The 21,406-nt window shown below is 50.8% G+C and overlaps 9 protein-coding genes across 9 annotated transcripts; 5 read left to right on the forward strand and 4 right to left on the reverse strand.

Annotated features, from left to right (window-relative positions):
• Window positions 1-310: 310 nt before the first annotated feature.
• Window positions 311-2,369, forward strand: N7458_003877 (putative manganese ion homeostasis (Fr); the record flags this gene model as incomplete). Its single annotated transcript, XM_056907259.1, has 3 exons — window positions 311-634; window positions 712-2,137; window positions 2,200-2,369. 3 exons carry the CDS (start codon window positions 311-313, stop codon window positions 2,367-2,369), a joined length of 1,920 nt encoding a protein of 639 aa, XP_056767986.1.
• A 2,515-nt stretch (window positions 2,370-4,884) lies between these two features.
• N7458_003878 (sugar porter family MFS transporter) lies at window positions 4,885-6,690 on the forward strand (the record flags this gene model as incomplete). The annotated part of the gene is made up of 4 exons (XM_056907260.1): window positions 4,885-4,982; window positions 5,043-5,371; window positions 5,435-5,896; window positions 5,957-6,690. The coding sequence occupies 4 exons, from the start codon at window positions 4,885-4,887 to the stop codon at window positions 6,688-6,690; spliced, it is 1,623 nt and encodes a 540-aa protein (XP_056767987.1).
• Window positions 6,691-7,063: 373 nt separating this feature from the next.
• On the reverse strand, window positions 7,064-7,927 carry N7458_003879 (uncharacterized protein; the record flags this gene model as incomplete). Its single annotated transcript, XM_056907261.1, has 2 exons — window positions 7,064-7,450; window positions 7,697-7,927. 2 exons carry the CDS (start codon window positions 7,925-7,927, stop codon window positions 7,064-7,066), a joined length of 618 nt encoding a protein of 205 aa, XP_056767988.1.
• A 553-nt stretch (window positions 7,928-8,480) lies between these two features.
• N7458_003880 (N amino acid transport system protein) lies at window positions 8,481-9,896 on the reverse strand (the record flags this gene model as incomplete). Its single annotated transcript, XM_056907262.1, has 2 exons — window positions 8,481-8,537; window positions 8,595-9,896. The coding sequence occupies 2 exons, from the start codon at window positions 9,894-9,896 to the stop codon at window positions 8,481-8,483; spliced, it is 1,359 nt and encodes a 452-aa protein (XP_056767989.1).
• A 1,630-nt stretch (window positions 9,897-11,526) lies between these two features.
• Window positions 11,527-13,159, reverse strand: N7458_003881 (alpha-L-fucosidase; the record flags this gene model as incomplete). Its single annotated transcript, XM_056907263.1, has 4 exons — window positions 11,527-12,124; window positions 12,179-12,230; window positions 12,288-12,417; window positions 12,476-13,159. The coding sequence occupies 4 exons, from the start codon at window positions 13,157-13,159 to the stop codon at window positions 11,527-11,529; spliced, it is 1,464 nt and encodes a 487-aa protein (XP_056767990.1).
• A 1,196-nt stretch (window positions 13,160-14,355) lies between these two features.
• N7458_003882 (putative ab-hydrolase associated lipase) lies at window positions 14,356-16,275 on the forward strand (the record flags this gene model as incomplete). Its single annotated transcript, XM_056907264.1, has 1 exon — window positions 14,356-16,275. One exon carries the CDS (start codon window positions 14,356-14,358, stop codon window positions 16,273-16,275), a length of 1,920 nt encoding a protein of 639 aa, XP_056767991.1.
• A 1,154-nt stretch (window positions 16,276-17,429) lies between these two features.
• Window positions 17,430-17,831, reverse strand: N7458_003883 (uncharacterized protein; the record flags this gene model as incomplete). Its single annotated transcript, XM_056907265.1, has 2 exons — window positions 17,430-17,579; window positions 17,658-17,831. 2 exons carry the CDS (start codon window positions 17,829-17,831, stop codon window positions 17,430-17,432), a joined length of 324 nt encoding a protein of 107 aa, XP_056767992.1.
• A 733-nt stretch (window positions 17,832-18,564) lies between these two features.
• Window positions 18,565-19,713, forward strand: N7458_003884 (2EXR domain-containing protein; the record flags this gene model as incomplete). Its single annotated transcript, XM_056907266.1, has 1 exon — window positions 18,565-19,713. One exon carries the CDS (start codon window positions 18,565-18,567, stop codon window positions 19,711-19,713), a length of 1,149 nt encoding a protein of 382 aa, XP_056767993.1.
• A 1,268-nt stretch (window positions 19,714-20,981) lies between these two features.
• Window positions 20,982-21,306, forward strand: N7458_003885 (uncharacterized protein; the record flags this gene model as incomplete). Its single annotated transcript, XM_056907267.1, has 2 exons — window positions 20,982-21,081; window positions 21,164-21,306. The coding sequence occupies 2 exons, from the start codon at window positions 20,982-20,984 to the stop codon at window positions 21,304-21,306; spliced, it is 243 nt and encodes an 80-aa protein (XP_056767994.1).
• Window positions 21,307-21,406: the final 100 nt, after the last annotated feature.

A 21,406-nucleotide genomic window follows, 5' to 3' on the forward strand; every position in this document is an offset into this window, starting at 1 on the left:
GCATATTTTGGGCCAAGCTAAGAATAACCTTAGCCCACGTGACCGGTGGACCCCGACGATCCCCAGACGAGTCCGGCCAGAACGACACCAACGCCCCTTGGTTCAACCTACAACACATCATGCAATAAGACAATAAAAAAGTCGCCGTTCTGGACACATCTACTTCCACCATCCATTCTTTTGCCCATTGTTTTTTTTTGCATTTCAGAGCATGCAGCGACAGTCCTTTCGTTAATTCTTATCCAACCCCGTCTCCACGGCGTAGCCAAGCTACACACCTCCATCGCAGGCACGTCTCGCGGTCGCCAGTATGAGCTACGCCTACCCACGCAGCGCCGGCGCTTCGTCTCTTCCTTCGTTTAATTCGGTTACCGGGAGAGCATCGGGTGTTGTCCGGCAGGCATTGGAGGGACTGCCTGCTACGGCAAAAGAATGGTTTGCGGAGGGAGCGGCGGGCTTTGGGAGGACGAGGGGCAGGAGTGATGCCCGTGGCATGGCGGCGATGGTTCTACGGCGCCTGTTTACAGTTGCCAATGCCGTTGTTGTTATGTGGTTGTTTACGTTGTGGTGGGGAGAGCGGACGGTCTTTCAAGGGGCTATTGACCGGTGTGTTTGGGAGAGCTGGGAGAAATGGGTATGTTATCTGCGACTGCATGAACCCAGACAATATGTGCAGTATTGGTATACCTGAGACTTACTGTTCATATTTAGCCCCAAGCTGCCACGCCGCATCATGTTGCTTTCGTTGCCGACCCCCAGCTCGTCGATCCCCACACTTACCCCGGGCGCCCGTGGCCTCTCTCAACCCTGACGGTCAAATATACCGACCAATATATGCGCCGGGCCTTTTCAAATATACAAGAAAATCTAGAGCCCGATTCAGTCCTGTTTCTTGGAGATCTGTTTGATGGGGGGCGAGAATGGGCTACCAGCACGACCGTTAGTCCCGAGGATCGATATAAGAAGATCAAGGATTCGTTCTGGAAGAAGGAATATGGCCGGTTCATGAAGATATTCATGGATCCATGGCTCAAGCAGTATTCGGATCCAGTCGATGGTCGCGGACGTCGGATTATTGCCAGTCTTCCTGGAAACCATGATCTGGGATTTGGCAATGGGATCCAAGAACCCGTGCGTCGGCGGTTCCAAAGCCACTTTGGTAATGGTAACCGGGTTGATGTTATTGGAAACCATACTTTTGTTTCTATTGACACAGTCTCGCTGAGTGCAATGGACCAACCTGATCCTGTGACGGGAAGCTCCCGTACGAGCGAGGGCGATGAAGACGCCTCTCCTCGGCCAATTTGGAAAGACGCCGATGAGTTTTTGGACCAAATGGCCACCCACAAAGCTACGGCAGAGACGGAGGAACTTCGGGTGCTACAAAACAAGACCGAAGACATGCTCTTCAAACATCGCATTGTGGAAGCTGGAGATGACTCCGTTGAACAGCTCCCGCAGCCCAAGTCGGCAGGGTTCCCTACCATCCTGCTCACGCACGTTCCGCTCTACCGCAAAGCAGCGACCCCCTGTGGTCCGCTGCGTGAGCGTCTTCCACCATCAGCGCCAGGCCTGGAAGAAGACGAGCCCAACTCGCTCCGGCTGGGTGGTGGTTATCAGTACCAGAACGTGCTGACCCAGACCATCTCCACGGAACTAGTGTCCAAGGCCGGCCCAAATGTCGTCCAGATTTACTCTGGCGATGACCATGACTACTGCGAGGTCATCCATCGCGAATTCAACGGCTCTCCCAACGAGATCACCGTGAAGAGCCTGTCCTGGGCAATGGGCGTCCGACACCCAGGCTTCCTACTCACCAGTCTCTGGAACCCAATTGACCCTATCACGGGCGAGTCCACCCAAAAAAGCCCCTTGCCCACCATCCAAAACCACCTCTGCCTCCTCCCCGACCAACTAGGGATCTTCATCCATTACCTTTGCATCCTGGGCTTAAGCATCACCATCCTCTTCGCTCAGGCCCTCTACACTACTATCCTTTCCCCCGACTCCCCCACCCCCGCCAACGGCTCTGTCCTCCCGCTCACCGAGAGACGCAACTACCACCCCAATCACCAGTACCAGACATCCGGTACGTCCAGCTCCACATTCCCATCCGGTGGCCTGATCGGGCGAGCCGGTATTTCACCCTCCCCCGCTACCCCGGCGGCAAGGCTTACGGTGATGCTTATCGGGGTCTAGATGGTGACGATGCTGTGAGCACGAAAGATAAGGGATTGTATCGGCCTGCGGTGGCTGCGAAGGGTCTTAGGGCGAAGACTGCGCTTGTATGGTGGAACTTCGTGCATTCCATCCGATCAGTTGCGCTGGTTGTGCTGGGAGTGTACTTTGTTTTGATCTGGCGCTGGTAGCCTGGTACTGTAGCGGGTTTGCTGTTCAGAGCGTATAGTGTATAGACAATTATAGACCATGTTCAGCCTCATGTTCCATTGTTGTCTCATCTTCCGGGGGTACTCGATGACGTCTTTTATAGTTCCGAGTTTAAACCATTCCTTGTACACAAGGATGTACGCAGTAACATCCCTCTCATAGCCAACGGCCACCAGTCTCATTCCGACCCCGACATAGCCCGTGTCCCTTAGTGTCTCTACAACGAGTCTCGTCACGGTCTACATAATCCTTCTCCGTATTGTACTTCCCAATCCCGAGCCCAGACACCAGACCCGCACCAGCCGAACAAACACGGGCATTTCTCGGAGTGCTGTCGGGTCGAGGGACCAATCCGCGGCCCGGGAAAAATGCCGCAGCAGGGGCTTTTAGGCTTTCAGCTGGGGGGTCCCTGAACACGGGCCGATCGTTTCGAGACGGGTTGTTAACTTGTCGGGGGTTTTTGGTTTCCGAGGGTGGAGGGGAGCATACAGGGAGCTTGTATACTGTACATATAGTTGATGTGTCAGAGGCCTTCAATAGAGAGAATGATGTCTACTGGAGTACAGTACATTACTCTGTAGACATACCTATTGCACTGTAGAATTGTAGGATCATTGTATGGATAAGATATTTACTTTACCCCGAGATCGCCCCGAGAATCTTGAACATCCTTGTCTCTGTCACATACATACAGCATGCCCGTTGTTCGAGGACAGACTTGGGACACACAGACCATCGACCCTCGCTAATCAAACCAAATTCCCGACGTGCAGGCAGCGAAGAACTTCCCTGCCTTACCATCCGATAGTTGAATTCTGTAATAACAAAGTTTCTGTGTTTCAGGGCCGATCGCCACATGTCTCCCATTTACCTCAATCTCCTGAATCGAGGCACCGGTGAGACTCGAGACTAGAAAAGGGCCAGGGCCCGCAATAATAATACATAATGTGCCTCCTTCGACTCCAGTCTTCCATGCGGGTCTCTCGAGTCTCGAGCAATAATTCTCGTGCCTTGAGCTACGGTCGGATGGGGCGTCAACCCGGACCAGACTTTCGGTTTTGGGGCGTACGATTGGCTTTCTGGTGATACTGTGGACTGGGACACTGACGACATTCGCGGTCGATCAAAACTATATTTTTTCTAGGGTGAGCCGATCGGGGACCGACCGGTTTGGAACTTTCGGAGACTACTGGGGGGCTGGAGAGAGTGTGCATGGCTTTTCTGGGGATGTGGAATCTGGAGAATCGGGGTTTTGAAGAGGAGCCAATGGATTTACATCAATGACATTTTGACTGTTGGTAGTTATTTGGTTACTAGGAGGAGTTTTCATTTTTGCTTATCTGCTTTGACGTATGTAAACTTAACTCGGGTACCTGACAGTCCTGACTGGCTAACTGGCATAACGTAAGTGATTTGCGCCTGGAACGACGCCACGATCCGCGTCGGTGGCTCTTCTTGTTTCTTGCTTAATTCCTCGGTATTTTCACACTGTGAGAACTAACTAGGGTCAATAATAACAGGCACCATGGTTGTGTATGTATCATGTCCCTTGACATTATCATCATAATTAAAAAAAGTATTGTTTATGTTCCAGAATCCAACAAGGGATGACGGTTTGGCTTTTCCCCCAAAGCGGCGATCAGCCTTGCATACTCGCGAAGTTTTGTATGCACAGGACTGCAGCAGCCCACCCGCACCCGGCGGACCCCGTTTTCAGTTGCCCCCGTGAGACAGGCCTATTAATATTCTTCTAGAATAGTATCCTCGATTATTTATTTACTATGGCCCTTATTTTTCATTCCACATACCTATCGAGTATCTTCAAGTCACCAGACACTAACAGCCACTTAGTCGTCCTGAACGCAGGTCCCCTTGGCTCGTCCCTGGTGGCGCCGACCCCAGCAGCGCCCTTCGAGAACCTTGTTCGGCCACGGTTAAGCCGCAGAGTCAAATCTCGCGAGACCAATCGTATCTCATCTTGGGCCACCCGCTTTCTCCTGGAAACCTCCCCACTCTCCAGCGTAGCCGCATTGGCTGGTCTTGTTGACTCCACTCCCAACCCTACCTAACCACCCCCGTGCAAGGGAATCTCGGAGGGCAGGCACTGGCTCACTGCTGTGGTTTCGGTTTGCTGGGGTAGGGACTATGGAGACGCTTCGAGTGTTTTTTTTCTGGTTTCTGGTTTCGGCCACTTTGGGGCCCCCCGGGGGCGTTGCTGATCGTGGCCGGTTTGGTTTGGTTTATTGTATTTTCTAGGTTGGGGCTGGCACTATTAAACCCTCGTGGTGTCCTGTCTAGCTGTCTTAGACTTTCTGGGATTCTTTTCTTGAGTGTTTCTCCATTGGAGATTTTTTATCTATTTTATTCTTGCTACTGTCTTCTACTTACCATTCGAGTGTGTCTGCAGCGCAGCACTCCCCAATACTATCATCTCCGTTTGCGTCGTTTGATATCTTACTCCTATTCCCTTCCTTGTCCCATCCAATCCTCTGCGCGATGGGCTTCGCATTGAAGAAGCCCGACGATGCTGTCGGCTCAGCAGCCCCGGCCATTATTATCGGTCTTTTTGTTGCCTTCGGCGGTGTTCTCTTCGGGTGAGTCTCGTTCTCTCTCATAGTCTCTTTCTGGACAGCAATTGACCATATCTTTCATAGATATGACACCGGTACCATCAGCGGTATCCTGGCCATGAAGAAATGGCGCGAGATGTTCTCAACTGGATATGTCAACCCTAAGGACGGCCTTCCCGATGTGACTTCGTCCCAGTCTTCCATGATCGTCTCCCTTCTCTCCGCCGGTACCTTCTTCGGTGCCCTCGGCGCTGCCCCTATTGCGGATTACTTCGGTCGTCGCATCGCCATGATCCTTGACACCTTTGTTTTCTGCTTCGGTGTTATTCTCCAGACGGCCTCGACTTCGATCCCTCTGTTTGTAGCTGGTCGTTTCTTCGCCGGTCTTGGTGTCGGTCTGCTCTCCGCCACTAGTAAGTCGAATTCCCCCCTCCCAAACCCTGGCAATAGAAAGGATTTCCTAACATTTCCTCTAGTTCCTCTGTACCAGTCTGAGACCGCTCCCAAGTGGATTCGTGGTACTATCGTCGGTGCTTATCAGCTAGCCATCACCATCGGTCTCCTGTTGGCAGCCATTGTCAACAACTCCACCAAGGAGCGCACGGATACCGGCTGTTATCGCATCCCCGTGGCAGTTCAATTTGCCTGGGCTATTATCCTGGTTGCTGGAATGATCATCCTGCCCGAGACTCCCCGGTTCCTGATTAAGAAGGACCGCTACGAGGATGCTACCAAGGCTCTTGCCCGTCTCCGCCGCGTCGACGTCAACCACCCCGCTATCATCGAGGAGCTGTCCGAGATCCAGGCCAACCACGAGTTTGAGCTCCGTCTCGGCAATGCTACCTACCTCGAGATCCTGCGCGGTTCCATTGGCAAGCGTCTCGCAACTGGCTGCGGAATCCAAGCTCTGCAGCAGCTGGCCGGTGTGAACTTCATCTGTACGTTACCACATCAACTCTACTACCTGTTGCATCCTACTAACAAATTCCTTCTCACAGTCTACTACGGCACCACCTTCTTCCAAAACTCCGGTATCCAAAACTCCTTCGTCATCACCCTAATCACCAACATCATCAACGTGGTCTCCACCTTCCCCGGCCTCTACATGGTCGAGAAATGGGGTCGCCGCCCCCTCCTTATGTTCGGTGCCGTCGGCATGTGCGTCTCCCAACTCATCGTCGCCATTGTCGGCACAGCCGCCTCCTCCACCGTCGCAAACAAAGTCCTCATCGCCTTCGTCTGCGTCTACATCTTCTTCTTCGCCTCCTCCTGGGGCCCCGTCGCCTGGGTCGTGACCGGTGAACTCTTCCCCCTAAAGGCCCGCGCAAAGTGTCTCTCCATCACCACCGCGACAAACTGGCTCCTCAACTGGGCTATCGCTTACGCCACCCCATACATGGTGAACAGTGGACCTGGCAATGCCAACCTCCAGTCCAAGGTGTTCTTCATCTGGGGCGGGTTCTGCTTCATCTGTGCGCTTTTCGTGTACACTTGCATCTATGAGACTAAGGGTCTTTCCCTGGAGCAGGTTGATGAGCTCTATTCCAAGGTGCCCCGGGCTTGGAAGTCTGTTGGCTGGAAGCCCTCCGTGCATTACACCGATGTGCGTGATGTGGCTGGTGATGTCAAGGGTGGAAATAACCTGGCTCAGCTTGAGACTGAGGCTAATGAGAAGCGGGATGGGGAGAATGCGACTCATTTGGAGAGCATTGCTGGTAAGATGGACGCTTAGATTTGATGGACTATGAATGATAGATGATGGATTGTCTTTGTTTTTTTATTATATTCGGAATCATCACATTGTGGACAGTCATTTGGTTTTCATGGTTCGGAGATTGCATAGTTCCCGGCTTGGTCTATATTGTTACAATACTCAAAACATAGAGAGATTTACATATGAGAATCCCTGCCTAGTATTATAACAGAATATCTCTACGCTTGAAGACTTGGAGACTAGCAAGATTTGAGCTGCCCGGTAGGCAGATACAATGTTCATTAGCAAGCGTTCAATACAAGGGCCCTCCATGGCAAGTTTATTAACAAGGCCCGATATCAAGGTATCATCGTCAATTTGCACCAATCTTGGCTTCCTCATCGGACACCTTTCACCATACAATCCTCGAACTCGTGACTGGGTGAAACAATACGTTCGACTCCTCCACTCCAGGGTACGTGGCCCACCACGAGTCATTCTCAATATCCCAAACCCCCGTCGGGGTCAAGGCATCCTCATCCTCATCCTCATCAACTGAATCCTCCACATCCTCCTCATCAGAGATAAGAGAGGCGCACTCCACAGTCAAAGCATCAAGAAAATTCGCCAAATCACGATCCCCTTGACCGCTCAACTCCCCCAAGAAGCGATAATTATGCTCCACAAAGGCAGGCATAACCACATTGCCGAACCAATCCGGATCATCCACAAGATCCTCCCAGTCCCAGTGACCAACAACTTCATCAGGGGTCACCTCCCACAAACAAAGATATTCACCCTAGTACTCCGTATAATCATTTTCATACGGATCTTCAACACCGTAATACCTCATTTCTGTCTCCATCTTGATCACGGGTAACCCTCTTGCGAGGCGAACATTCGGATTAACCACCGTGAGCGTCTTATCCATTGTTCTGTCCCAGCAGGACAGATTTCTTTGCAGACTTGACTTAGATGAAAAGAATGATATGAACGGTGTGTTTTCACAGATCCACCAGTCCGCATGGGTGGTTAGTGCTTTTACTCTGCCTTCTCGCGTGGACAGTGGCGATCGAGATGCGCGGGCTACCATTCTGTTTGACTCGTCCGGTTGGCTGGCCTTGGATTCGGTGCTGATCCGGAGGAGTGGGCCAGACCAGGCAGGTTGAGGAAATGAGGCCCACGATCTGCCGGAATTTTCCTCGAGATAGGGGTTAGGGTTGTTCACCTGCAACAGCTGGTGAACAAGAGTTTCGTTGAGAACGGGTGTCTCCATTTGTATTCGTAGTAGAGCTCCTGAGCTTTGGTTTGGTTTGAGGAGTATGAAAAGATAGGTTTGAAAGCGTGATTACTGGATCGGTTAGATGTATGTGAAGAGTGAAATGAGATAGAGAGAATTATCCTTGAGAAAACCCCCGCGTGGATATGGTCGGGTGTTGTTGGATAACATCAGGGCGTACACAATGGGCTTAGTTGGTTACAAAAACGGCAATACATAGATGGAGTGATAGAATCTCTAGCTCATGCCCCGTAAATAAATATTTGGGTTTCGGTGCCACTTGCGGCTAAGCCGCCGACTTTCTAGTAAAGACATCCTCCTACAAGAGTATGGTCCGCTGGTAGTGGTACTTCACTCCTACGTCGCCGACCACCACGTCTTCATTAAGGAAATGGATTTAAGGATACTCTACATAGTGAATGAAGGAAGCGAGTTTATCATATAATGCAAAAGGTGCATGCATTGGGGATAAGCTATGCAAAGTCTATATTACAGGGAAACAGCAGATCTATCTTTTTATACACACTTCATACGCCACCACGAGGATGAACTACGTGGACTTGCACGAGAACACGCCTCCAACAGTGCCGTTGTTGTACGAGTTGATCTGTAATGAACTGTTAGAATTTGTACGAACATAGATCAAGGTGTTCAGGGAACTCACAATATCGACAACGCTGGCGTAGGTTCCTGCAACCAGCACGATAAGACCAATGGCAAGGATGATCGCATTGATCACAGTCAGCGGAAGGTTCTTCTTGCTGAAGAAGCTACCCTTGCGAATAAACATGAACCACATGATAGCCGGGAAGTAGAAGGTGAAGCCGGACACGAAGAGCGAAGAGATGACGGACAGCAGATCATCGAAGAAGGGGATAACCTCGGCAACCACGAACTCGAGGATCGTCAGGACAACGATCAGCGCCAGCCAAGTAATCCATCCCATCTTGGTGTTAACAAAACGGATGTTGGAGCTCTTGAAGATACGACCGTGAATCAACCGACCCAGCACCACGGTGTTGATAGATCCACTGATGAAAATGACTGGCAAAGCGATACCGAAGGCCACTCTGCTGAGGAGATGGCCTGCAGACAAAAGGGCGGGGCTCTGGACATCCTGGCCAACAAAGGCGTACACGAGAGCACCGGTAATAGTATAGATGAAGATCTCGGCCAGACCAAGTGCCCAAACGGACTTGGGGAAGTCGGTAGGAGTGTGCATCTCATCCATGAAAGAGAACTGGCAGAGGGCGAAACTATAGGCGAAGACAATGTTGGAGAGCGCAATGAAGGCCTCCGAGAAAGTAAGACCCTCCTTGGGCCAGGCGGACCAGTTCACAGCGGCCAGTCCAGTCGAGTTACTAGCCTCGACACCGGTTCCGATGATAGTAATTCCAACAGCGACAATGATAGAAACAAAGTCAATATATCCGAGAATAGCCATCTCCGAGAAACTGGGGGGAATGGCGAAGAGCAGGAGGATGATAGCGGAGACGACGCCGAAAACCACAGAGCAGATGTTGCTCTCGGTGATGTTGACAAAAGCGATAGTTCCGGTGAGACAGTGCGAAGCAGCGGACAGAAGAAGCTCGAGGGCCAACATGATATACAGAATCTCGTATCCCCATCGGCCGAACATTTGTCGGCCCGCCTCAGGATAGTCCGAGATATGCGGGAACTTGACCTTGACCTGACCGATGATGTAGCTAGTGTACACCGCGATGAGACCAATGCCAACACAGCAGATCACACCCGCCACCATACCGAGCTTCGCGAAAGTCCCGGGGATCGAGAGGGTTCCAAGAGCAACAGCCTCGACGATCAGGACGATCGTCAGGCGCTTCCATCCGAGACGATTGAACTTCTGGATGCCACCCTCGTAAATCTGCTGCTCCCGCTCACTCATATCGGCCAATCCATCCTCCGATGGAATCACCTTGTCGGCATTGTTCTTACTCGGGGACATCGGAGCGGCGTGAGTGGGCTGGGGATGTCGAACGACCGAAGAGATGGAGAGGAAGTGTAGGAAGCGGTTTGGAGGACGGGGGGAGACAGAACGCGACAGTCACGGCAGAGCGAGAAGATAAGGAATAAAAACGGATTTTGGCGTGACACGAAGCCGAGAAATCTCGGATGCTGCAGGGTTTCCATAGACAAATAGATTGCTCGGCACCTTCCCGAAACAGTTCACCTCTTGCCCTGCGCCCCACCGTTGCAGCCGCGATTGCGAGGCTTATGCTCCACTGCAGTCGCCTCCATTGGGCCTGCGAGATCTCGTTAGTCATGATTCTCAGTCATTCTGATGAACTTGATGCCTTTTCATTGATTATCTACACTTGTTATCTGGACTATAGCAGCTGTCAAGAAGCTTGTACATAATACAACAGTCTAAGTGAAGCTAAACCGTGTTTTTTTTTGGCTAGTGCGGCTCTGAAGGTTCTTCAGGGGCAAGCCAATCGGCTTCAGCCCTGAACCACGCCACTCGAAGCTAAGATTTTTTTTCCTTCCCGGACTAAGGGACTAACGCCAGTCTAATTTTTACTTTGCCCCCCTTTCAAGCCGCGCATTTCCGTGGAAAACCACGGCAAACCGCAAGGCAATCTCAAGCGATCTACCGAGTTTAACCTACTTGTTGCAGCTAACCAGGGATTGACGCGGCACATCGTGTGCCTTTGACGCTGTGGCCTTGTAAGTGCCTGAGGCGTCGAGCCGATCATGTGATCAAGTACCAGTCCGTTTCCGTCAACTGGAACTGGCTGGAAGATCGATTTTTCACAGTCATGGGAATCTATCCTCGAGAGCCAATCTACTGGGTAAACAATATTTTTATTCTCCTGTGAAGGCTCGCTTGTCTTGTCGGAGCATATTAGAGCTTTCTGTTTGAGACTTTTGCATTTCATGGTGCCTCTAAATGCAAAAAAATAAACTCAACCTTCTGCCAATACTGTACGGAGTAACTATTGGGAATAGGGCACCTAAATTAACAACCGCCCAATCATTACAACATTCTCAAGTAACTATATCACTAAAAACCTACAACGGAGTATGGGACATCTATCGTACTGTACTGTAGTATGAGGGTTGGCACCATTAGCCGACGGAGTCTCCGCCCGTCCATTCGCTTGCTCCACAATCCGCTTCTGGACCTTCTAGCGGCCACAAAAACTGAGTTCTTGACCAGAATATCTTCTGTCCCAAGACAAAAACAAACGACGCCTGTCGGATTTGAACCGACGCCCGCGAACGGACGTGATTAGCTATTTATATCAGATGATATAAGGGTTCTAGTCACGCGCCTTAGACCACTCGGCCAAAGCGTCTTGTATTGTTGAAGTTTTGGGCAGACTTTGCGTACAAGAGGGAAGAATTGGGGTACCGTTTTAGGAGATCGACATTCAATCTATGCAAATAAGTGATCGAGTGTGTACACGGTGATGATGATGATGATGATGCCAGACGAGCTAATGTAGTTTCGAGCCCTGATACCATTTGACCATTTCTCCATCCTCCAACTATTCCATTGGTGAATTGGTCGGCTCAGGCTAGGACCTCTCCGTTTTAACGGTCCGTTGGCAGGTATATATATGTTGCCGGGTTTATTGGTCACACAGATGGACTGAGACTGACCGCCACTTAGGTGTATCCACGTAGGTAGAGTTGACGAGAACATCGGTAACAGAGATAGCGTTCTCGAGGAGATCAATCTTCTTGTGGCCCACGCTGGTACCATTGGAGATGAGAGTATAAGGCACATCGCCATGGGATGCTTGGGAACCCGCGATCTTGGCAAAGACTTGGTAGGACCGAATGACCTGGCCATTTGTCTGGTCCTCCATGAGCACGATACGATCAATTGATGTGGGCTTCTTGAAAGAAAATGAATAGACGCCCTTGTCATTCCGAGTCATCTCGTGGGCGAGAGGATTTCCGTAACAGGACTTGATAAAGTCTCCCAGCTCTTTATACCGAGCAACTTGGTTAGAGGGGATGAGGCCACTGCGGTCAGGTGCAAGATCCAATTCAAGGACACAGTTGTGACCGACGGTTTTGTGGTAGACGTCTTTCATTTCCTCGAGTGAGCGCAGAGTCTGGTTGACTCCATAAAACCAACGATCTCCAGTTTGTAGTGTTGTATCACATTCTGCTGGGCAGAAAAAGGGACTCTGGGGATCTCCCCCATCGTTGGTCACACCACTGGGATGGAACATTAGTAAGTTTCATCTGACAGGCATGAAATCGTGAGCATACCTTGACCAGGTTTCTTCGGGGGCCGCTCCGTCCTCTGTGCCAATCCAGCGTACTGGAATTGTCAGTACCTTTGCTGTTGGCTTCGAAGTAGAACAGCAAGGTTACTTACCAGGATTTGCAGAAATGCACGTTCCATTCGTCTGACATCCGTTGAAGACAACTGCCCCGGATTGATGAGTCTCTATGAGATTCTGAATGTTTGCCTGTTGCGACTCGGTGTATCCACCATCGAACCAGATCTATATGTTTCCATCAGCGTATGAAGAGCGACTGATTCAGTTCGTGGGGCATTCTGACCTCGGTTAAGTTCCCATGCTGCGTCCATAACTCCGTCAATTGATCCAGCACGACTTGATTGTAGGTTGAGTTGGTGATGTTAACTTGGCCAGGGGTCCAAGAGCTAGTGATCACATCGCCACTTTGCACGTTCAAGAAATTGTTCCACATTAGACTGTAGTAGAATCCATGACCAATATTGCCTTTGTCAGCCGACTCGACAAAGCTCTTCACAACATCCTTTCCATGGACCGGAGACTGAGCAATAGTATAGTTGTACGGGATTGTCTCGTTATCTCGCGTCTCGATGGTTACTTCACTCGGCCATGTTGTGAATCCACAATTGTGCTTTGCAACTAGAGTGGCATATTTTGCGCCCAGTGACTTGATTGTATCCACCCATTGGTCCGTGTTCAACAAGGTGGGATCAAACAAAGATTGATTCGGCAGAAGATTTGGGATGTTATTGCAGCCATCGACGCTGAGGTAGGTAGCGATTTCGAAATGGATAATCACGCCAATCTCGTTGTCCTGCCATGCGAGTTGTTCCTTTGTTGGCAGTGCGATTTTGGAGCCGTCGATGGGCGATATACGATATTTTGGAATGGAAAGTCCCGCATCATCGCGCTTGACAAGTTGCGAGCTCGTTGTCAAGCCATAAGCTCCGGTGCATGTTCCGAATAGCGCATAGAGAAGTAAATTCATGGTGGCCTCCAGTGAGAGCGTTGATGTCGTTGTGGTGGCTTGGTTTCAGGTATGGTTCTTCATAACATGGCGATTGACATGACGGAGAGAGTATTTATCTCAGAATTGCAGGCTTTCTGGCCTGTCTTTGTCACCCCGAGGTAGTATTTTGCGAGATTTGAGGGGTTAGATCCAATGAACCGCTTGACAAAAATATGTTCACTCCACCATTGCAACGCCGAACTCGCTCTTGCGGGGTTCTGCAGATCTCCGCATTCTATATCCTGCTCTCTGAAAATGTAACATAGCCTCCAGGATCACTAATCGTCTCTTTTGCTTCTTTTTTCAGATCGCGGTAATGGAGCTTAGCCTTGTGCCGATTTAGATTTTCCATATCTCGTACCTGCAACGGGCGTACTCTTATCTAGTTTCAATATAGCGAGACAATTACCCCGCCCATGAAGTTATCCACACACACACACTCGATCTGACTCAGGAATGCTTACCGGTCTGTCTGGACCTTGTCGTATGAATTGGAAGACCAATGTGGTATTTGCATTGCAGGATGACAGGTAGGAAACTGGATGATACCCTGTTCTTGAAAGTGGTTTGTGATTGTAACATGCTGCGAACCTAGTAATTACCCGTCGGCTAATTTTTGATAATTGGAGGGGTTGATCTTCAGATCTATACCACGCCTAACATAGTATTGTTTGTGTAATATTATGGCCAGTACTTCGGTCGCCAAAGCGCGGACCGGTTGCAACGAATGCCATGCGCTCTAGTCTAGTACTGGCCTGTCCTCGTTTAAGGATTTATACATTCCCATGCTTGATGCAAGCGGGGTTAAGCATTAATCGAGGCGTGCTCCGAAGCAATTAGATATTTTCTGCACATTGTTTACCTTGTCTCTATGAAAGTTGGTCAGGGTATGACATCACCGCCCCATCTCCCCAGAACCAGATCTGTCTCACTATTTGGGTATCTTCTGCCTGAGGCCACAACATACTTCTTCATCGTCACACACGTTGATTGGGTAGTGTCTAGCACGTGACTGTGCCTGAACCAAGCGGGAGCCTCGGCCACTTGCGTAGGTGCCGTCAGAGCTCGAAGGAGGAGCGCATGCAATTTCAGGATCCTACGCCTTCTCTAGTATTTCTTTTCAGGCTGCAGGATGTGTGCTCGTCTTTTGTTACCGTCTACCTGATCTCACGACCATGGGGGTCAATATTCCCAAGGGAACAACCACCACAGCTACGCCAGCGCGGACGGATACACCCGAATCCCATCTTGTCCTGTCAACAGTCCCCGAGGTTCCCTCCGGTCTACACTCACCATCCAATGGCCACATCACGGATACCAAACTAGGTACGACAGGCGACAATGAAGCAAAGGGTGGCCTGTACGCAACCGAGAAACATGGCAATGCATGCTCTCAGCAGCTCCCCGTCAATTCGCATGAACATCCTCTCTTCCCGCCGCTGCCCGCATACGGTCCTCCGAATGCCGCCTCCAGCATAAAGTACTACGCAATTCGAGCCATTTCCTTCGTGCTCTCGCTATGCTTTTTGACCGCGATATTTGCCGGCGCGTTGTCTGGTACCGTTAGCATAGGACTTGCCAATGTAATTGCAAGACTACAAGGTCGGAAGCCTGCATCTGGGAGAGTTTTCGAAGCCGAAGAAAGCAACCGCAGAATAGCACGAGCCGAGTCAGACCGGAAATGGCGTATTCGACAACAGAAGAAACACGTGGATGAGGAGCAAGGCCAGGATGAATGCCCACCGCTGGAAGGGGGCAAGGATCCGGTTGTCTGCGACGTTGCATACTATGCCCGACGGGTCGGATTGGATGTCGAGACATTCCGGGTCCAAACCGAGGATGGATTCATCATCACCCTTTGGCATGTCTACAATCCCCAGGAATATGCAGCACTCCCGGCCGACCAACGTCGTGAACGTGGGCCCACTGTCTTCACTGGCACGAAGAACTGGCCTTCCTCCAGTTCCAGTGCGAAGCGGCGATACCCTGTTCTGTTAATGCATGGATTGTTGCAAAGTGCAGGCGCCTACTGCACCAATGATGATGATAGTCTCGCATTCTTCCTTTGCAAGTCTGGATACGATGTTTGGCTAGGGAACAACCGATGTGGCATGACGCCCGAGCACACTACCCTGTCTCCGTCAGATCCACGCATGTGGTCCTGGGATATTCGACATCTCGGTACACTCGACTTGGCAGCACTTACATCTCGAGTGCTATATGAGACCGGCTTCGAGAAACTGGGTCTTGTATGCCACTCGCAAGGGACCACTGAAACACTCGTAGCCCTGGCGAAGGAACACCGACCCAAACTTGGAGAGCGCATCTCTGTATTCTGCGCCCTCGCGCCCGCTGCATACGCCGGCCCCCTCGTGAGCAGGCCCTATTTCCGCTTCATGAGTATGATGTCTCCGAAAATGTTTCGAGTGTTCTTTGGGATTCATGCCTTCATTCCCTTCATGATGACCGTCCACCGCACATTTCACCCAAAACTATACGGAACTCTTGCATACTGCGTGTTTTCGTTCCTCTTCGGCTGGTCTGATGCCCGCTGGGAGCGAGACTTGCGAGACCGCATGTTTCAATTCGCTCCTGTATACGTTAGCGCTGAAATTATGCGGTGGTGGCTAGGGAGCGACGGGTTCGCCAAGCACAAGTGTATTCTTGCTACAGAAGACCAGTCTGCGTCCGAGGCAAATGCAGCTCGTCATGTTCAAGGTGAAGTCGGTTTAGAGCATGGAGATGACCCAGGAGACCCTTGTCTGGCTGCCCCTGGCGACAAAGCATGGTTCGGTCCACAAGTACCTCCGTTCGCCATGTGGGTTGGCGGCTCTGACGCACTAGTGGATGGTCGTCGACTTCTCCAACGCTTCGAAGGTGGCTTCGAGCCTCATGTACGAGTCGTCCACTCGAAGATCATTGATGAGTATGAACACCTTGATGTCCTGTGGGCCATGGATGCCATTGAGCAAGTCGGAAAGGAAGTCCGTCAGGTCATCTGGAACACCATGCCTGACGATGCGCGAGACATATGTCGTGTCCCTCGAGGCGTGAACCAGAGCCTTTTCGAGACGGGAGAGACTAGGCACGCATAGTGGGCTGTAAATAGTTCATCAACATTGTTAATATCATTCACCAGTTTCTCGGTGTATAGAATAGAAATTGTTCAACTGTCATTACCCCGGCGAAGGTAAAGCTGTCTCATGACACATGACCTAGTCTCAGTAAGTGTTGAACGAGGCCCATCAGTGAGTACAAGACAGCTTTTATCTATGTCCAGACTATCCAGAAATGCAAGTTCAATACGGTGACCAGGCATCATCAGCACTGCAGGAATAGAATACAACATGGGTCGATAGATTTGCCCGTCTATGATGTGCAAATAACGAGAGATATGGCTCGGCTCATGCTTGAAGGATGCCTCAATTCATTAATCAATGCTTTTTTATCAGATGGAATACCAAATGTTCCGGAACCTGTCTTTCTTCCCGACCCACCTCTGGACCCACGCCTCGAGCGGGTCCACATAAGCTTATTTCAGCCGCGCTGCGATCCAATCTTCTATAGATATTACAGTGCTTTTGATTCTCCATGTTTAATCTCTTTACAAACCTTCAGATTCTTCATAATTGCTCTCTACACCATGGATTGACGAAAAACCACCGCACTCACCGCCTTGCAAAGAGAGAGATACGAGCTGCCCATCGTCAAGAATCCATGCACTGCGAGTATTGTTAGTACACTTTCTGGAGTCCCGAAGTTAGATCAGCACTGGTTTGTTAGTAGTAAATTGCAGCTTTCTGGGTCATTTGATATACTCTCACACAGTAGTTTCTCCTTCTGTGCGGCCCAGTAAGGATTACTCCATGACCGAGGAGCTGCTTCGGTGATTGAGCGGGCAGGATGAGTGCCAATATGGTGCAAATGCAGCCTTCAATCCTGCTGCCCCATGAAGAACTCCACGTGCACTATTATCGGTGATCATCGATAACAGCAGAAGGTAAGATTTGTGCGATCATAAGTTTGATAGTCCTCTGTCCCTTTGGCTCTCCGCCTATCGGACGCATTCTGCCAGCTTCCTTTCGCTGTGTCTTCGTGTTGAGGCTTTTCGCATTCGTTCAGTCGGTCAAGTCTTCCCCTTCCTGCATACTCTCTTCGTCTCGTTTTTCTTCCCAATCATCACTGGCTTCAAGTGCTGCACTCTGTTGACAGTCCTGAATCCGATCACCCTGCTTCACACTTCAAACCATCAACCCTTCTCCGTCCGTCCGTTGGATAGACTGAACTCGTCTGTCCGTCGAGCTGACGTTTCATCACTTCTAATCGCCATCTTCAACCGACGTCGTTCCTCTTCTCGTCGTTCCTCTTCGGGCAAGAAACATCTCCCCATCATCGAGTGCTGCTCGGCTCTCGTCGTCGTTCGTTCTCATCACTCTTCTTCACATACTCACATCCTCACTCTCAACCCACGTCCTACCTCTCGGCGTAGGTGGCATCCATCGTTCGTCTGCTGTTGCCCAGTTCTCATCGTCGTTTGATCCTCGCACTGTCTCATCGAGAGCTTCATCTGTGCTGTCGTCACAGTGCTGTCCGACTGAGATCCTTCGCTGTCGCTGACAGACTTGATTCCCGTCTTCTCTATCTCGTCCATCGTTCGCTGGTCTCAGACTGAACCCGTCTGTTTGTCGAACTAACAATTCGTCTTCACATCTTCATCCTCCGTCTTCGAGCAAACGCCATTCATCGTTCGTCAGGTGCGACTTGGCTCTCAACGTCTTCAAGTCTCATCATTCTCTCCTCGCCGGCATCATCTGTGCCCTCTCACAAGTTACTGCTCAGCCAGTGTCGTTCGTCGTCACTGCCAGTCCTGATTCCCATCTCTCTGTCCGACATTTCAACACATCAAGCGCTCTCGTCCGTCGTGCCTTGACTAGACTGAACCGGTCTGTTCACCCAACTGTCATTTCATCCTTCCACATCTTCATCCTCAAGTTTTGCTCTGCCCATCGCAATAATCACCATTCGCATGGTGTTGCTCGGCCGTCATCCTCTGTCGTTTTCGTAACACTCCCATAGCTGGCTTCTTTTGTGCCGCCATCACAGATTGCCATCCAGCTAGTGTCATTCGCTGTTGCTCTGATCACTAGCTTTTGTCGTCTCTAGCGGCTGCACTCAGCGGCTGTTCTCATTATCCGTCTCTCCTGATAGGGATTGGTGCCACCACAGGTGCTGCCGTCGAGAACTGCTGTCATCGTCCGCTGATAGCATTTCTGGTTTCCGTGATCATCGACTTTTGTCATTCACAGCAGCTATCATCAGCTATTGCTCCCGTTTGGGATTTTTTGCCAACAGCAGTAACTGTCATTGTCGGTTCCTTTCGAGCTATGCGCGTGAAAGCCATGGACGACTCTGAGTGCGAGTACGAGTCAGAGCCCGAGCCGGCCATGATCAGTTCGCGGACGATTGTGAAAGCGTCAGGGCCTGAGTTCCACTTGTTCAACCAACTGCCGACCGAATTGCGGCGCATGATCTGGAAGCTCTGCCTACCAAGCCGAGTTGTTGAACTCAACCACGCTCGGTGGGTGGCATTTGACACATTATGCGATGGTGAATGGACATCCATTCAGAACACTCTCCCGCCACCCATTTCACAAGTCAATAGGGAGGCTCGCGCAGTTGCCATGGAGGTTGCTGTCTTCAAGTGGACGATCGACTCGCGCCACAAGACCAGTAAATCATGGGGCCTCTGGTTTCAACGAAAGAAGGATACCATTGTGATGTACCGGAAGGATGTCGCCCCCTTCGGTTACTACTACCAGGACTACCCTTTCGACGAGGTAGTTCGGAAGTGGTTTGCGAAGAAGGCACTTGGGACGGCTGTATTCTCGGAGATGATCAATCCCTGGAATCGTTATTCCGGAACCCAGGGACTGGAAGCCGGGATGCAACATGCTCCCAAGACTGGGTGGAATGACCCGATGATCATCCTGGAGAGCATCCCTATCCATGCCCGGAGGGAGGAGGTGCTGGCGGCAGGAGTGTTCGGCAAGCTGGCCGACGAGCCCATCCAGCTGGTTGACCCCTTGGATGCGGAGCACATCAGGCAGTACTACCAGCTTTACCAGGACCTGCCCAAGACCCGCCCGCAGAGCCCCAGTGCCCAGAGGTTCTTCGAGGTCTATGCCAAACACCCTGGGCGAGTGGAGGTGTTCCAAGGCCTGGTGAGGGATTGGATTGAGCAAGGGAAGGCCCGAGAGTTCCAGCACCTCTGGGAAAAGTGGAAGGCCGCCAGGGACGACAATTTCTCTGGCATCGATCATCCAGAGATGATCTGGATAGGTCCGGCAGCCGCCAATATGCTGGACGAGCGAATCCTCATCCTCGGGAGTGTCGATGGTGGCATCAACCTGAAGTTGTTCCGCCCTAACGAGACACACTCGTGGGTGCAGGCGAACCTCGTGAAGTCCAGCTTCACGCCTCGAATCATGTTCCGGTGGTGTGCAGATAGTTGCTGGTCTGCCCCTGGACGTTAAGGGGGAGCAGGCCAATAACTTGGCGATAGACTGTGGGTGCTGTGAGTAGTTTGTGATGATCTGTGTGATTCTTGTGAGAGTGAGAGAGTGAAGTGCGGGGATGGAAAGGTGTAGGAGTTCAAGACAATGTTATGAGCAGCTTTTCCTAATAAGATACCGCTTTTCATACCGCCTTGCAATTGTCTAGAGTATACTGACCGCCTTCTACTTACAGATGTACAGGCCACGGTCGGCATCCAATTGGAGTACATCTTGTAGAGCATGCTCAAATTCGAAATTTCAACTGTAATTGAAGTGATATCTACTCAGCTTCCTTTTGGTTGACTGATCGTAACTGTCTTTATTCTGAGCTTCAAGTAAGGTCGTGAAGCAGTGGATACACTAACCCCACACACGATCGCATCCCCGGATTTCCACAGTGGGCCCTGAACGGCCGACTCCACTCTGTTGCCCAACGCGCCCACCTAAAGATCCTGTAAAGAAAGCAGGAGTAGCGATGGTCATATTGCCATGTACTAAATCCTTGCGCTATGGAAATAGTCCCGCTGGGGCTCAAAATATACGAGTTTAGAACCCCTGGCGAACCCAAAATTTATGCTTGATCATGCCAGTGGTATGGTATCAGGGGAACCCTCCTATAGCCATGGAGAGAATTTCCCTGTCGCTAGGCACCTGGTGCCTATAGTTGTGTCATCATAGACACTAGGGACGCTCTACTGGGCTGTGTTGCGTAGTCGAGACAATTGCTCGGTCCTGAGAACCAATCATTCCAGACAGAGTTGCACCAGGTATGCGGAGGAGGCCATCCTGGTCGCCCTCTTCATCCCTGATCGTCTCACGCCCGCCCATCAGCCCATACATGCTGCGATCATTCAATTCTTGCATTTCGAGCTTCTATATTACCATAGATGTGCAATAAGTTGTTCAAACTATTTCTATGGAGTCTATCATCACTTCCAGACAGTCGGGCGACCATTGTAGGCCACATTGCCAGTATTCTGGGTGAGCAAGCCACCATGATACCAGCTGAAACTCTACTGGCATCGCCACCGCGCAGGGATGCCCCGGATGTCTCAAATGTCACCCCCCGCTATTGGTGAACCCCGCATTCGGTCGTCATCTGATTTCTGCTTTATAAGGGCTGGGGGTTAGAAGGGACTCTCCTTTCTTCTTCCTCCTATCGACAACTCTCCCCTCTACATTTCTGTATTCATCAACCACTTCGTGAAATCGGGTATTTCCATCAAATTCATATCAATATCATCACCATGTCAGCACCAGTTGGTCCTATCCTCGCACAGCTCCAGCAGCTGCCTGCCCGTTCTCGTCAGGGCTTGAACAACCTTCGCCAGAGGCTCTTCCAGCAGGGTACGTTTTCATCAAATCCATCCCTTTCTTGCGTACCATCATCACATTCCATTAAAAGGATCATCTATCTAACATCTTACAGAGGGTAAGCCTAAGAAGGAGGGCCAGTTGCTTCGCACCTCGCTGAACGTCCACCGTCCTGTCTGGATCACCGCTGGCGGTGGTGTCTACACCAGCCTGGTTGCCGTCTACCTGACCATGAGATACTTGAAACATGTCAGGTAGATATCTTGACGAGATATCTTTTCCTTTGAGTCTCGATCATCGACACTGTTATCATTATCATCCATATTTGTGTTCACCACACATCATCCCCGTTTGACAC

This window comes from Penicillium daleae, assembly GCF_028827525.1.
Source record: "Penicillium daleae strain IBT 16125 chromosome Unknown utg000004l_segment0_segment0, whole genome shotgun sequence".
NCBI lineage: Eukaryota > Fungi > Ascomycota > Eurotiomycetes > Eurotiales > Aspergillaceae > Penicillium > Penicillium daleae.